Source organism: Rattus norvegicus, chromosome 1 (assembly GCF_021556685.1).
Source record: "Rattus norvegicus strain SHRSP/BbbUtx chromosome 1, alternate assembly SHRSP_T2T, whole genome shotgun sequence".
Lineage (NCBI taxonomy): Eukaryota > Metazoa > Chordata > Mammalia > Rodentia > Muridae > Rattus > Rattus norvegicus.
The window spans coordinates 107,577,412-107,593,585 of record NC_141534.1 but is presented as its reverse complement, the minus strand read 5'-3'; the positions used below and the strand labels follow the sequence as shown (position 1 = coordinate 107,593,585).

Sequence of the window (16,174 nt, the reverse complement as noted above, 5' to 3'; positions counted from 1 at the left end):
TCCCAGACCCAGCCACACACTCTTTCCAGGATTCTGATCCCAAACCTCCCTTTACCTGCAGCACACTAATCCAGATTTATTAAGCATGATTTATTCCTTTGGAAGAGGGTGAAGTGACACACAGTGTACAGATAGGGAGACCCAGGCTAACGTGATTTCTACAGCAAGGCAGAGCAGGCCTAGGAGCCTGCTGGGGCCTGAGCTGGAGTAATCCTGGGGTGGAATCCTGAAAGTCTTTTTTGGGGCCAGAAGTTTCCAGTGCCTCCAACCAGAACAGATCAGCTGCAGAACAGATGGCTCATCTCATGGATTCTGAGGAGGTTCCTCCACACATTCTGATTGGCTGCCTGTGGCTGAGGTGCCCTGTGTCTGTCACTCACTGTGTACCGGAACCAAACAGCTCTTGGGTTGCAGTGGGCCCTGCTCAGGTGCATGTGGCGGGCCATTCTGTGCAGGCTAAACAGATGACGAAGCAGGGCCTCCCAGTGCAGCTTTCACAGCCTGGCCCATCTCAGTGTGGCCAAGGCTGGCAGCTGCAATCCAGCAGCTGCGTCCAGCCTCTCCCCCGCTCCCCCCAGGCCCCGCCTCTTCCACCGACCTTGGTGAGGTTCCCGCCAGGGACGGGTCTAAGAAATAAAATAACAAGCCGAAATAAATGGCTTTGATTGGCTGGCCTCAGGAGGCTGCCTAGCAACTGCCAGCAGCCCTGATTGGCTACTCTTAACTCTATAGCATAGCAAAATTAATGGCCTAGCAGAAATAATAGCCTGTAAACAACTGAAAGTCCAGGAAGGAGATGCAGTTGCCACGATTGACAGCTTGCCACGGAGGAGGCGGAGCTTGGCACCCTGGCTGTGCAGGGCCTGGTAGTAAGTGGTCAGGGTGAAGGGTAGCTACTACCCAGTGCAGCCTGCGGGGCCTCTGGAGTGCCTAGGACCAGCGGGTCCAGTTGTGGCAATTCAGGTGGTGGGAACAATCCAAAGCTGGGGGTCAGGGCTTGCAGATGGGCCAGGGCCCGAGGTCCATTGAAGGTTACATCACAGCCTGACTGGGCCAGAAGCCAGCTTTCCACTTCAGACTGCAGCCACCTGGAGGTCTCTGAAGGGAGAGACTGTGTCCAAGCTGGAGCTAGAGGAAACCTGGGCCTGGGGGACAGCAGGGAGGGCCTGGGGGGACAGCAGGGAGTGCCTGGGGGACAACAGGGAGGGCCTGGGGGGACAGCAGGGAGTGCCTGGGGGACAACAGGGAGGGCCTGAGAGGTAACAGAGAAGGCCTATCAACAGCAGGAAGAACCTAGAAGACAGGGAAGACTTACCTTCAGGTGTGCCTTGGGGGCCCCCTGGCTGGCGACCTAGGAAGCTGTGAGCCAGTAGGGCTTCCTTGATGTGTTCCTCCTGTGCTCGGAGAGCCAGGGCACTGAGCAGTTCTGAGTTGTTGGATGTGCTTCGATAGTACAGCATGTGTGCCAGCTCCAGGGCCTGGGCGCTACGGCGCTGCCCAAACACCTGTGGGCATGCAGGCTTAGACACACTGATGCAGGGCCATGAACCAGAGTGCCCTAGCAGCGCCAGAGTGCCCCAGCAGCACCAGAGTGCCCTAGCAGCACCAGAGTGCCCTAGCAGCATGGCTTCTTAAGCTCAACTCGGGGGCTGAAGCTGGATTTAGGCTGAATCAGACTCCTTCTGCCAGTGGCCCACGGCTCTGCTTTCTGGCCACATGTTAATGGGTTTGTGCAAAAATTTCAAACATGAGTTTTTGCCTAGGAAATTCCTTGTGTGTGTGTGTGTGTGTGTGTGTGTGTGTGTGTGTGTGTTAGAATATTTTTATTATTTTTACTTATTCACTTTATGTTCTGCTCACTGCCCTGCTCCTTCTCACCCCCTCCCACAATCCTTCCCCCCTCTCTTTTTCTCCTCCACCCTGGCTATCTCCCCACGCTGGCACATCAAATCTCTGAGGCGAGGCTGTGAGGTTAGGTGCATCCTCTTCCACTGAGGCTAGAAGAACACATCCCATGTACAGGAAACAGCTTTTCGAACAAGCCCCGCTCCATGTGGTCTCCACGCAGAGACCAAGCTGCACGTCTGCTATGTATGTGCAGGAGGCCTAGGTCCAGCCCATGTATGTTCTTTGGTTGGGGGGGGGGGGCTAGGAAATTCTAATCCCAGTATATCCCTGTCAAGTATTCTTCCATATTCCCAAATAGCACCTAAATTTGCTTCATAGAGACCTAGTACAGACAGATGGTGGGGTTACAGTGCAATCAGATTGTTGTGAACCGAACACTGGGTGCAGGTGACCCTATTTCTGTGTCTATTTGAACCTTCCCATTATTGAAAAAGAAACATCTAAGCTACTATGCTGTAAAGAAAACTGCAGGTAAAGGGTTCTGGGAGCAGCCTGGCCCCTCTGCCCCTTGGCCTGGCCCCTTTGCCCCTCGGCCTGGCCCTAGCCCACACTGCAAACCCACTGTTATCCAGGTTGGATGAGCTCCCAGCAGTCCTGTACCCTTGGGCTGCTTCTACCGGCTCCTACCAGCTCCACTCTTGAGAGTGGTCTAGAGCAGCACTGTCCCTTTGCAAGGGTCATACAGGAGGACCCAGACATCAGGATACACAATGGATAATGTAAGGACAGAGCTGCAAGGCCCATCCTAGCATGCCAAAATCCAGCCTGAACTGACACATCCGGGGGCCTCACAACATGGCTGTGTGGCTGGATGACCTCTTCTTCCTCCTCCTCCTCCTCTTCCTCTTCCTCCTCCTCCTCCTCTTCTTCTTCCTCCTCCTCCTCCTCCTCTTCCTCCTCCTCTCCTTCTCCTTCTTCTTCTCCTTCTTCTTTCTTTTTTTTAAAGATTTATTTATTTTATGTATACGAGTACACTGTAGTTGTCTTCAGACACACCAGAAGAGGGCATCGGATCCCATTACAGATGGTTGTGAGCCACCATGTGGTTGCTGGGAACTGAACTCAGGACCTCTGGAAGAGCAGTGAGTGCTCCTAACCACTGAGCCATCTCTGCAGCCCCTGTACCTTCTTCTTAAGAGCCCACACCATGGATTCTATCCCTGCCTTGGAGCCAATTGCCATAGAGGCAGGAATCTTTTGCTAGGGACCATCCTGCATGGGACAGCTGGGTCCCCTGTCTTCATTTGTCAGGACTGTAGTGCAGAGTCCTCAGGGCGGAGGGAGCAAGCCACACTGGCATGCAAGCATACTCCCCATTCTGGTAGGCCTACCTTCTGTGGGTCACAGGCCACAGCCTGTCATCATCCTCCTCCCTCCTGGCCAGCTTGTCTGTCCCTAACCCATCCTGATGCCTGCCTCTTCCCTGGCCCCATCTCCCCACCCCTGCTCATAGCCTCCCTAGCTCAAAATTTGAAGCACTAAACCCCATCCCTGGTGCAGCCCACATAGTAAACACTGCTGTGCCCAAATGCCTCCCTCCCCATCCCCTCAGATCATGGGTCTTTAACTGAGCAACACACCCCAGTCTGTTCTCAGAAAACACTGCCTCATCCTCAAGGCTGTTGGGAGAGCAGATGCACCCTCAGGCTCCCACAGCCCATGCCACCCAGCCTGTGTCCGCCGGCCTCCGCCCCCTAACAGGGCCTACATTCCCAGACTCCAGCTCCACACCCTCCAAGCTGCCCGGCCTGCTCTGCAGAAAGAGGGCAGGCTGTGGTGTCCAGAGACCCATCCCAGCCTCTATGATCCAGGAAGGTCTCAGAGCTGATGGCCTCTGGCCAAAAGATGAGGAATGATGAGGGGTGACCAGCCCAGTGAGAGAGAAGCAGCCAGAGGGGACAGCACATGCAAATGCAGAGTCTAGGGAAGCAGGAGAGGCGGTTAGGGGTCACAAACACACAAAGAGCAGAAACTGAGGGTCAGGTGGCATAGTGGTGGTAAAGAATGTGACTAACCACAAGGCAAGCTGAACAGGGACCCCACAAGGTAGTAAGAAGGCAGGGTAGGGCCTGCCCTGGTTGGGGTTGGGAATGGGCTATAGAAGCCACCTGGAGGCTGGAAACAAGGCAGGCACCATGGCTATGCCCCCACAAAGAGCAGATATGGAAGATGTTGGCTGTAGCAGCCAGTGAAAGCCACGGTTCCAGGCCCAGCTGGCCACAGAGAGTCAAGGCACAAGGGCTCCAGCAGAGTTCTACGAATCTGCTCCAAGACAGCAGCTGAGAAGCCAGGCAGAGAGGATATGGCTGTACACAGGGAGACAGGAAAGGCCCAGGAGAGGGACCTGTGGCACAGCAAACCCAGGGGCACTGGACACGGAAGCAATGAAGACTTAGAGATGTGGATGGCCGGGAGTTGACTGAGTGGGAGGTGGTCAGGACTGAGCTGCAGCTGGAGTATGAATGAATGAGTAATCAGAACACCAGAGAGGGATGAATGGGGCCTTCCACTCTGTCGGGCTCCACAGCCTGCTAGGGCCCCTGAGATGTGAGAGGAGGGCTCTCCTTGGTCAGTGTCCCCTCCCCAGAAGTCTGGTGCCACCCTCTAGACTCCCTGCTTTCGGTCCTGCCCTCCACAGTGCCTACGACCCAGCGGCTCCTCCCCTTTTAACTTCCTCCCTGCTACCCTGAGAAGCCCAGAATGATGTGTGGGCACGGAGCTACCACCCTGGTCCCTGCTGCTCTCCTCTCCCCACTCCTTGTGCTGGCCCTGGGTATCCAATCTCCCTGTGGCCAGTATGGCCTGGCCAACACTTGTAGGATTTACCACAGCGCTTCCTGAGAGAAAGCCTGTCAAGACTGCTGAAAGCAGGGAATGATGGGATACCACACAAGGCTCATGTCGGCCTACACTCCTGATGTAGTGCAACCACAGAAGAATTGAGAAAGGCCACCCTTCCCAACCACCTCAGCCAACAGGGCACGCAAGGGCAAGGGGCACACAAGTTGGGTGTCAGCATCACCTGACCTCTTGACCCTGAGTCCTAGCTGGTGAGCAACGCCAGTCTGAGGAGGCCCTGAGCTGCCACTCAGAAAGGGAGCTTATTAAACATACAACTTCCTGGCCCAGGCCCTGAGTTTCTAAACCTGTCCCTTGGGGCTAGGGCTGGCTCTGTTAGTGATCATAATACCCTCTAGGAAGGAAAAGTAGGGAACAAAGAGTCCCACTGTAGCAACCATCATCACCTCAACAGTGAGTTCACATGGTACTTCCTGTACTGTGCCAGGCTCACACTGACTTGTTTAATCCCTGTGTACGGCTCTACTTCCGGTCTCCTCATCATTATCACGTTGCAGCGTAGGAGCTGGGCTACAGAGACGTTAAGCAACTTGGTTTAGACGGAACAGTAGAACCATACTCAGATCCCGTCAGTCAAGCTCCAAAGTATGCAACCTTCGTTGTGTTCTTAAAATGCAAGTGAAGAAACTGAGGCACGAAGAGTGAGAGCCCTGTCCAGGGTAAAGGTGCTGATTAAGGGATTAAAAGGACGTTAGGGCACTGTGCGCCAGGGGCAGTGCAGGGAAAAACTGAACGTACAGGGGCCCTGGCTGCTCAGCCCACGAAGCGAGGTGCCGAGGGTGCTCACCTTGGAGGCCCTGATGCCCATGAAGGCAGCGAAGAGCAGCAGCAGCAGGGAGGTGGCCATCTTGAGGTCAGACAGTATCACCATGCCCACGTTGACGAAGAACACAACGCCCGAGACCACCAGCATCAGGTTGAGCAGGGCGCGCTGCATCATGGGCGTGCGCACCTTCAGCTCCGGCAGCAGCTGCTCTAAGCCCTCCAGTGGGGTGTCCTTGAAGCTCTTCAGGACCAGGTGCCCTCCTTTCGTCCGGGCTGCCAGCACCACACGCTTGAAATATCTCCTGAGGGTCAGAAAGGAGGGTGTGAGAGCAGGGCAGCCAGAGCCCTCTCACCTCGTGATGGCTAACCCTGGCTGTCACACTGACTGGAACCATCTTAAAACCCAAGCTTCTGGGCACTCCTGTGAGGAGATTTCTTGACCGGATTTTTGAGTTGGGAAGACCCGTTCTAAAACATGGCAACCCCCTTTCTAGTGATAGCTCAGATAAAAGGTCTGGTGAGATACACCTTGATTCTAGCATTCAGGAGGCAGAGGCAGGTAGATCTTCCTGAGTTTGAGGCCAGCCTGGTGTACACAGTGAGTTCCAGGCTAGTCAAGGCAACATAAGGAAGACCATGTCTCAAGATTAATAAGCGGACAAGAAGAAGGGAACTTCTGGGTTTTGCCTACTTGCTCTCACTCTCACTGGCAAATTTATCCTGCTTCTGAGGTTGTCCTCCTCCTGTATTAGCATGAACTTCAGGGTTCCAATCAGCAGCTCTCCAGAAACTTCCAGGACTGAACAACTACCGAGTCTTAACCTTTCCATCATGAGGCAGCCATTGGACTATCCTGACCACAGCCTGAAAGCCAGTCTAATAAATAAATCCAGTGTGTGTGTGTGTGTGTGTGTGTGAGAGAGAGAGAGAGAGAGAGAGAGAGATCGAGATCTGTTCCTTTAAAGAATTCTGACTAACACACATCTAAAAACTCCATATCTCCATGCTGCATGGTCTTTTAGAACACTATTTAATCACAAGACACTGGAAGTAAGTCACATGTGCAGCCATGGGCCTGGGGTTGGTTAATTATATAACCTCTTAATGGATGCTGTTCATCAGAATCATGGCTGTGCCACTTCTTCAGGGTATGTCCCTTCTCTGAGTCTCAATTTTCCTCAGTCAGAAAGTGGAGGGCTGACCCTCCCTCTCTTCCTCTGAAAACAGTAGTTCTTACTTTCTCTTGGGAAGAAAAGGCTGCATTTGAACAGTCTGTACCTCCCATCTCTGAACTTCCCCCAGGGGGCCCAAGACACCAAAGCCAGACACTGACCTGTCCGTCCCCTCTCAACTCAAACCTTGCTCTCTTCTGCTGCAACTGGGGAACAAGGGCCTCCTCACCTCTCCACAGGGGGCAACTTTCTGAAGAAGCCACGCTTGGAGCCCACACTGGACTTGTGGGGCATCTGCCCAACTCTCTGGCCCAAGGCCCAGAACTGTATGTAGATATACTGATCCAAATTTATTGTCACCTGCCAAGGGCGAAAAGGAAGCAGAGGTAGCTGAATGTGAGCCCAGTGTTACGGGCGAGGAGCCATAATACTTGACCCAGCCAGAAACGGTCCCTGCCTTTTGTTGCTCAGCATGCAGTGTGGATGGGTGGGTAGGTAGGCAATCACCCGTGGTCGGTTGTGTTGAGCACTGCAGAAGGGCACAGCCTCTAGGGTGGCCCTGTATGTAAGAATCTTCTTAGAGCCTAAGGTAGCATTGGTTTTAAGAGTCTCCGTTCATGAAGCAACTACAAGGACAAGACATTGTCACTTAGACTGTGTCTTACCACTACTGGCAGGACACACCACAAAACATGACAAAGTACATCTAAGAAAAATAGATCTTGGGGGTTGGGGATTTAGCTCAGTGGTAGAGCGTTTGCCTAGTAATCACAAGGCCCTGGGTTCGGTCCCCAGCTCAAAAGAAAAAAAAATATATATATATACATACATATATATATATGTATATATATACATATATATATATATATATCTTAAAGTTCATGAAGATGTAAAACCAGAAGATTTTAGTATTTCTTCCCCATTTTGATGACTTTAAGGAAGAGGGAATCGAGAGGGTTTTTTTGTTATTTCTCGGTGGAATCTTTGTAGACAAAAACTCTTCAGGGAATACTGAGACAGTGTCTCACTATGTAGTCCTGACTGGCTCTGTAGACCAGGCTGACCTTGAACTCACAGAGATCCACCTGCCTCTGCCTCCCGAGTGCTGGGATTAAAGGCCTGTGCTACCATGCCCAGACTTTGGATTATTTGTTTTTAAGATTTATTTTATTTTATGTGTATAGGGGTTGGGTCTTCATGTATGTAAGGGTATTGCACGCATGCCTGGTGCCCACCTGTAAAAGCCAGAAGGGGCAGTGGATCTCCTGGAATGGGAATCACAGACTGCTGTGAGTGACCATGTGGGTGCTGGCCTCTATAATCGCAGCAAGTGTCCTCAACCATGGAGCCATCCATGCAACCCCATGGAATGATTCTACACTGTTCATCACAAAATCCTCCTAGGTGCCAGTCCCAGCACAGGCCCTGAGACCCTCATCTGATGACCCTTGCCTGCCGGGTAAGGGAATGTGTGCTTCCTCTAGGCTAGCAAATATGGCTTCTCTGGGGACAGGTACCTGGACCTCATCCTGAGGGTGATGGACGACAAGTGCATAGGCCAGGGCATCTTCAGAGAGTGGAGAGAAGTTGGCCTGGGCCAGCAGGGGCTTCAGAGCCTGGAGCACTTCCTTCTCACTGGACAGGCGCTCAGGGTCAGTAAGGGACGGCTGGTCCAGGGTTTCCCTGTCAGGGTTAATGGGGTCATACAAGGCCTGAGGAGAGACGGTGGTAAAAAGAGAGGTCACAACATGGGTAGTGTGGGTCCCTAAGGACTGGGAAAGCCCAGAGCTCACTTCTCCTCTACTCTCCTCCAAGTGACTCTGTGTTAATTACCCTCACGCACGCACACACACACACACACACACACACACACACACACACACCTTAAAACATTGGCCAGCTGGATATGGTGGCACACAGCTTTAATCCCAGCACTCAGGAGGTAGAGGCAGGGGGATCTCTGTTGAGTTAAGAGGCCAGCCTGGTCTACATAAGAAGTTCCAGGTTGGGGCTGGGGATTTAGCTCAGTGGTAGAGCGCTTACCTAGGAAGCGCAAGGCCCTGGGTTCGGTCCCCAGCTCCAAAAAAAAAAAAAAAAAAAAAAAGAAGAAGAAGTTCCAGGTTAGCCAGAGCAACATAGTGTTTCAAAAAGGAAAAAAAAAAAATGGGGCTAGAACGATGACTGTTCTTCCAAGGGTTCAATTCCCAGCACCTACATGGCAGCTCACAGCTGTCTGTTACTTCTAAGGATCTGATAACCTCACACGGACATACATATAGTCAAAACACCAATATACATAAAATAAAAATTAATAAATTATTAAAAAGAAAAAACTGGGGCTGGAGAGATGGCTCAGTGGTTAGGAGCACTGATTGCTCTTTCAGAGGTCCTGAGTTCAATTTCCAGCAACCACATGGTGGCTCCCAATGATCTGTAATGGAACCAGATGCCCTCTTTTGGTGTATCTGAAGGTAGCAACAGTGTTCCTACATACTTAAAATAAAAATAAATAATTTTTAAAAATCTTTAAAAGAAAGAAAGAAAGAGAGAAAGAAAGGAAGAAAGAAAGAAACAGTGTTCCCACATACTTAAAATAAAAATAAATAATTTTTAAAAATCTTTAAAAGAAAGAAAGAAAGAGAGAAAGAAAGAAAGAAAGAAAGAAAGAAAGAAAGAAAGAAAACCAAAACACCATACAGACAACCTTAGCAGCACATCCAGCTTCCCTCTGAGGTCTGTGCTGAGCAATGACCTCTCCTTCTGCAAAGAGGCTGCAGAAGATGAGAGCCCAGAAGGCCCTGGGGGAGACTAAGATCAGGGTACTAGGAGATGGGTCCATGCAGGGACTGAGTGGAGATGACAACCACACCCCTGAACTCCTACTGCAACTTGTGCAAGCCTCGAACCCCACCTGGCCTGCTGAGCCTGAGAGCTTTAAAATCTCCCGTAGATTAGGGCACCCTGGGCTGGCCAAAACAAAACCTTTCAGACTGTTGAAGACATGGTCCTCGAAGGAGCATCATGGCCCAGCCAGAGCATGTCTGAGCAGTGCAAAGTGATCAATCAAAGCTGTCCCATGCCTCCAGCCCCTCCCGATAGAGAGTCATTTCCTCTGAGGCTTCATCCCAGAGCCAGGTGCCAGACCACCAGAGGCCACACCATACTCAGCCCACAGCTCCAAGCCTGCAGAAGCTCTCATCCTGTACAATCCTGAGTCCTGGCTGACCCAGGAACCCTAAAAGAGCTCCCACAATGCTGTGCCTACCTCAGGTAGCCCAACACAATGGGGTATGACACCTTCCTCTAGAATAGTGAGAAAAGTAAATGTCTTTTTCCTGGTCTCCTCTGTGTCCCCTGTTGTGGCTGTACCTGACTAACCTCCTCATATATGAAGATATAGCAGGGCTGGAGAGATGGCTCAGTGGTTAAGAGCACTGACTGCTCTTCCAGAGGTTCTGAGTTCAATTCCCAGCAACCACATGGTGGCTCACAACCATCTGCAATGGGATCTGATGCCCTCTTCTGGTGTGTCTGAAGACTTACATACACATAAAATAAATTAAAAAGAAAAAAATAAAGCAAAAAAAACATGTGGATAGGCATGTCTTCCCATCTTCTAAAGACACTGAAGCAAGAATGAAAGTCAAAACCAAAGTGAATGAATGAGTGAGTGAATAAGTGAATGAGTGAGTGAATAAGTGAATGAGTGAATGGATGAGTGAGTGAATAAGTGAATGAGTGAGGCATCTGATGAAGTTCGGTAGTAGAACATTTGTCTAGATTCCCCTGTGGAGGGCTTGGGGGCACGTCTCAGCAGGTAGAGCACTTGTATGTGTAAGATCCTGGAAAAGGTAAAACAGATAGACCCAGCAGGTCACCGCAGGGCAGAGGAGGAGCATCATGGAATGAACTGTATTCCCAGGGCCCTACGGGACATCCTGCCTCGAAACCTTTGTGTGAGATCCGTGTGGACAACCAAGTCTGAGCATTAATTCCACCCAACCATGCTCTCACGTGTGCTTCAATTCACTGCGGTCCAATATTTCATCAAAGTACTCTCCCCTTCCTTGCCAAACCTGCTGCCTTAGGTGTCCTTAGGTGTCAGTCTCTGAGGGCTTCTCCTACCAGCCTGTAACTCCCAGTCTCCTCAAGTTCTTCCCTTCCAAGATATTCCATCTGCAGATTCCTTCCTATGATCACCCCATACTCAACTCCTGAGGTCACAATCTGAACCCCCTTATCTCTCCTGATACCCCCACCTCCATGGGAGGGAACTTTTCCTACCTGCTTGACTTTTCCCACTTAAAACTCTCCCACAAAGCCATGCCCCAGAGCTTTCTACTGAATTTGGAATGAAGTGTGAATCTTTTCAGGACCTTAAAAGCCCCTCAAAAGCGGCCCTAGCTCCCTCATCTTCTGTACTGACAACCGCCCTCAAGGCTCTGGGAGAGAGGGAAGGAGTAGCAAGAATCCCAGCTGCAACCCTTTCCAGGTATGATGTGTAATTTGTCCTAGACGTTGTGACACGCCTTGGAGGCACCACAGAACAGCAGAAGGTAAACCATATGGAAGAGCCTGAGCAAAGGCTGATGGCTAGACATCCGATGCCAATGAGCAGGGAGATGCTGGGACCAGGATAAGACTCAAAGTCAGCCATAGACCACACCCACCGCCATAGGCCACACCCACAGCCGTAGGCCACACCCACAGTCACCATAGACCACATCCAGTCAGTCATAGACCACACCCACAGTCAGCCATAGACCACACCCACAGCCATAGGCCACATCCAGTCAGCCATAGACCACACCTACAGTCAGCCATAGACCACACCCATAGACCACATCCACAGTCAGCCATAGACCACACCCAAAGCCATAGGCCACACCCACAGTCAGTCATAGATCACACCCAGTCAGCCATAGACCAAACCTAGTCAGCCATAGACCACACCCATAGACCACTCCACAGTCAGCCATAGACCACCCACAGCCATAGGCCACACCCACTGTCAGCCATAGACCACATCCACAGCCATAGACCACACCCACAGTCAGCCATAGACCACACCCACAACTGCCCAGATTGACCTTGAAAAATTGCATGCCTGGGACTAAAGCTGGAGCCTTCAGGGCCACCAGCCAGGTTCTCTGAGAACTTCAAGCTAGAAACTTAAACATGGCATATGGTCTGATGCTCCCCCCCCCCCATGCTCCTCCTCCCTTCCCTCCCTTCTCCCTGCTTACCCCTCCTCATGTGTCTGTTGCTCCGGCACAGATGGATGCTTTTCCCGGTTCATCGTTCCCCACCAGCAATACAAATCTAGCCACCATAAGCTTCTCATTTGTGTTTGCTTGTTTATTTTATGTGTATGAATGTTTTGCCTGCATATGTGTGTGTGTGTGTGTGTGTGTGTGTGTGTGTGTGCCACAGAAGCCCACAGAAGTCAGAAAAAGACATCAGATACCCTGGAACCAGGGTTGTCGACAGTTGTAAACCACCATGTGGGTGCTGGAAACTGAACTCACGTCCTCTTCAAGAGCAATGAGCCTTAACTGCTGAGACTTCTCCCTGATTTGCACCCCCCACACCCAATTTGGATGGGCTCAAGACCTCACCTGCACCCTCAAGTCCCTTGGGCCTTGCAGCCAGCCCATTCTTTAGACAGTGCCATGAAATCTCCACAGAGGATAGAAAGAACGGGTAAATATCCTGTACATTTTCCTGTTATGCTTGAAGCAAGTTAGAGGCACGTTCCTAGCATGTAAAAATAGGACCATTGTGATCCCTACTTACAGATGTGAAAACTGAGGTGTGGGCATACCCAGATCTGCCAATTACTTACGAAAATCCTTTAGTGCTCGGGAGGCAGGAGGATTGTGCATTTGTGGATTTGAGGCCAGTGAGATCACAGGTCAATAAATAAATAAACAAAACCCTGCCAAGGTTGCCATTGCTCTCAGGAAGCAGAAACATATACCTGCGAGGCCCTATAAAACTTCTATGTAATTAATACGGTGTTTGTACAGGATGGAGGGACGCACATGCACCACACAGCAGTGGTCAGAGGCTAACATTGTGTCACTGACTCTTTCTACCTTTACATGGGGCTGGCAGCAGCCTAGAGGACTGCCAGACACAAAGTGCACACAGGGCTCTGAAGGGTTGTTACTGTTCAAGGCAAGGCAGGGAGGGCGGCAAGAGGATGGAGTGTGGCGTCAGCTCAGAAGTCTGAGAGGTCCCAACCTTATACATTTCAAGAGGGTCCAACCCCTGAGCAGCTGGGGAGAGGAAACCCTAACCTAGGGATATCCTTCATGGGGAGCATCTGGTTGACCTGCAGCCCTAACTACTTCAGGTGGCCTCCACTGTCACTGTAACCTAGGGCTGTGCCTAGACCACTTAGTTTCTGTCTCATCTATGGAAGGGCTAGAGAAAAAGATCAGCCTCCAGGCCAAGATGTGATATTAACAGAGTAGACTCAGGTGAAGATGAGCCAGCCCTTGTGTAGATCAGCATCCTTATAAGAAACCCCAGAGCTCGTGCTCACCCCTCCCACCTGTGAGGACAAGGCTGTGAGCATCCACTCTGAATGAGGAAGCAACCCTCACTAAACCCCAGATCGTGGACACTTGGAGCTTAAACTTAGAGCCTGATGTCCCTGAGGAGAAACGTCAGTCCCCAACCGACAGCCTTTTTGTTACAATATCCTAGTCTGAAAACCCTAATTCCCTTGACAGTCTCAGCATCAAGATCCTTCCAAAGCTTCTCCCTCATGACAGACCCGAGTCTTCCAGTCTCCCTCAGCTGTCCAACAAGCACTCAAATAACTAACTTCCTCCAGACACACATTGGCACATTCTGGTGCACACCTAATCGCAGCACAGAGGAGGCAAAAGCGTGTGTGTCTCTGTGAGTTCAAGGACATCCCAGTCCCTTCTCCCTGCAGATCCCTCAGCCAGACGTATTTTACATTCGTTTTAGTTCCTGTCTCCCCACCATCTCTATGTCAGCTCCATGAGGATGCAAGTATAACTGCCCTGGCCACCGCAGAGTCCTCAGAACTTAAAGCAGAGCCAGGCTCCAAGCAGGTATAGGCCACGGCATACTGAACAGACAACGGCAAACATGCATGGCAGGAAAAGAGCCGTCCTCACCTGCAGCCTGGCCAGGAGCTGATGGTAGTGAGACAGGGTACAGAAGTCCACATGAGCTGAGAATGCCTCCAAAGCTGCTCTCTCTGCTGGGCTGGAGTGGAACTCCTGGTGCCCAGAAAGAAAACCCAGTTAGGCCTCTCTCCTCATCCTCCAGAGGAACACTCTTAAGGTAACCCACCTTCAGGGTGGGAATTCTGAGCTTTTAAATTTGTATTTAAAAACTGATTGGGTCGATTGTACTGAGCCAGCATAGCACAGGAAAAGGAGCCGTCTTCAGGATCCAGGGGCTCGGCACCTGCTCTGCCGCTAACTGCATCTCCACAGAATCTGTGCTCTGTGGCCGCTGCTCTTCCTCAGCAGAACATCATCCTCCAGAGAAGGGCAGAGGTGAAAGGAATCAGAACCTCAGTTTTTCAAAAGGTTCAGTGAAGCCATTTCTGAGGGTCATGATGGACCCTTCTGACTGCAGGGAGAATTTATTTACCACCTACACGTGCTTTGATTGCGTGTATGTGTACCACATGTGTGCCTAGTGCCAGCAGAGGTCAGGAGACGGCACTGGATCCCCTGTAACTAGAGCTATGGGTGATTGTGAGTTCATATGTACGTTGCTAGAAACAGATTCTGGGTCACCTGCAAGAGTAACAAGTGCTCCCAACTGCATCTTCTCAGACTAACTAGAGAAAATTTTTTTTAAATATTTATTTTTTATTTATACGAGTACACTGTAGCTGTCTTCAGACACATCAGAAGAGGGCATCAGATCTCATTGCAGATGGTTGTGAGCCACCATGTGGTTGCTGGGAATTGAACCCAGGACCTCTGGAAGAGCAGTCAGTGCTCTTAACCGCTGAACCATCTCTCCAGCCACTAGGGGAAATTTTTGACGAGATTGTTTGTGCTAATATGTACACAGGTATAGATAAAAGCTAGCACAGGAGTTGGTATACACAGCAGGTGTTCAATAAGTAACTATTATATTAAGGAATGATCATCTTCTGACAGTAATGATGGGCTGAGAATTCAAGCTCTGGAATAGATCAGGGTGAGGTCAAGGGTGCACTCTGGAGTCAAGCAAGCATGCGTCACTCACTGTCTGTAGCTTCGGGTGAGTCCCTCCGCTTTTACACCTGTAAAATGGGATGATGGTGGCCTCTTTCTTACTGGGTTGTTCTTATGGTTCTATACATTACAAACATGCAGCACAATGTCACAGACTAAGATAATAATTATCATTATCGCTTTGCAGGTACAAATTTATTACGTAGTAGAAAGTAATGTTGAGGATGATAGTTATATCTATTTCAAGGGAAAAACTCATGTCCCGGAGTGCCTGTTCAAGGCCCCCAGAAGAAGCTCAAATCCAGAGCTCATTAGGTATCTCATATTTGAGCTCTTTCTTGCCCCTGCATTCCAACTCTCTCGCACCCACTAGGAATGCTAAGGAGACTAGAAACTACAACTCCCAGGAGGCGCTAGAGCTGTTCTCAAAAGCAGGTATAGTGGTGCAGTCGCAAGGTCAGCTGGAAATTGTAGTCACTAGGCTCTTAGACCACGGATGGGCGGTACCTGTATCAGGAGGCGGAGCAGCTGCTCCCTGGAGAATGGAATGAAGCGCTCGCGGTACTGCTGGGCCCAGTTGCAGGGCTCCTTGGGGTTCCACATCTTGCGGTACGCCCCCATCCTGTTCTCCAGGGACGACAGAGCCCGGGGAGTCCCGAGGAGAGCAGGCACCAGGGACCATACTCGGACCCTGGACCCCCAGGTCACATGCAACATGGCCTGCCCCTTTTCCCAGAGCCTAAACATAAGCAAATGAAGGGGGTTGTCAAAAGTCAATTGGAGGTAGTACCTCCACACACCCCTCCTTTCTGGGACAGTTCCTGTGCAGTCTCCCTCCCTCTAATCCTTTTCCGTTTCCTTCCACACTGCACATTTAGATTGGCTCCCGTGTAGGGTCAGAGGTCGTAGTTTGGAGTGTCTTGCAGGCCCAGGGGCTCTGTAGCGGTACAGATGGTCTCTGAGAACCTTAAACAACGAGGTGGATCTCAAGAGTGTTGGAAAAACTCGGAAAAGTTAATAGCGGGTGCTGGATCGTCATTCCTGGGTCATGCAATCCCCCACCCTGCCCTCACCTTAGCCAGCGCGCGACTGTCATTGAGCCTTCTGCGCATGTGCAAAAAGAGGTTCTGGGCCAGAGGATTGGCTTCAGCAAATAATAAGACGCATGCGCACAGCCTGGGTTTTTGAAACCATTTAGTAGCCTCTATGTCCACTGCGCATGCCTCACCTCTTTACCTCTTTTTTTTTTTT

General features: G+C 50.8%; 1 protein-coding gene across 13 annotated transcripts; it reads right to left on the bottom strand.

The window, feature by feature from the left end:
• Window positions 1-75: 75 nt before the first annotated feature.
• On the bottom strand, window positions 76-16,031 carry Tmem143 (transmembrane protein 143). 13 transcript variants are annotated; one of them, NM_001107513.2, is made up of 8 exons: window positions 15,997-16,031; window positions 15,431-15,662; window positions 13,862-13,966; window positions 8,222-8,416; window positions 6,934-7,064; window positions 5,555-5,834; window positions 1,316-1,505; window positions 76-1,098 (listed from the first exon to the last, which is right to left on the bottom strand). In NM_001107513.2, the coding sequence occupies exons 1-8, from the start codon at window positions 16,017-16,019 to the stop codon at window positions 878-880; spliced, it is 1,377 nt and encodes a 458-aa protein (NP_001100983.1). In that variant the 5' UTR covers window positions 16,020-16,031; the 3' UTR covers window positions 76-877. The 13 variants fall into 13 exon arrangements, 12 of the variants coding, with proteins under 12 accessions (NP_001100983.1, XP_087412518.1, XP_087412493.1 ...); XM_087556392.1 differs by having other exon boundaries at window positions 76-1,145; window positions 15,997-16,029; XM_087556367.1 differs by having other exon boundaries at window positions 76-626; window positions 15,997-16,029.
• Window positions 16,032-16,174: the final 143 nt, after the last annotated feature.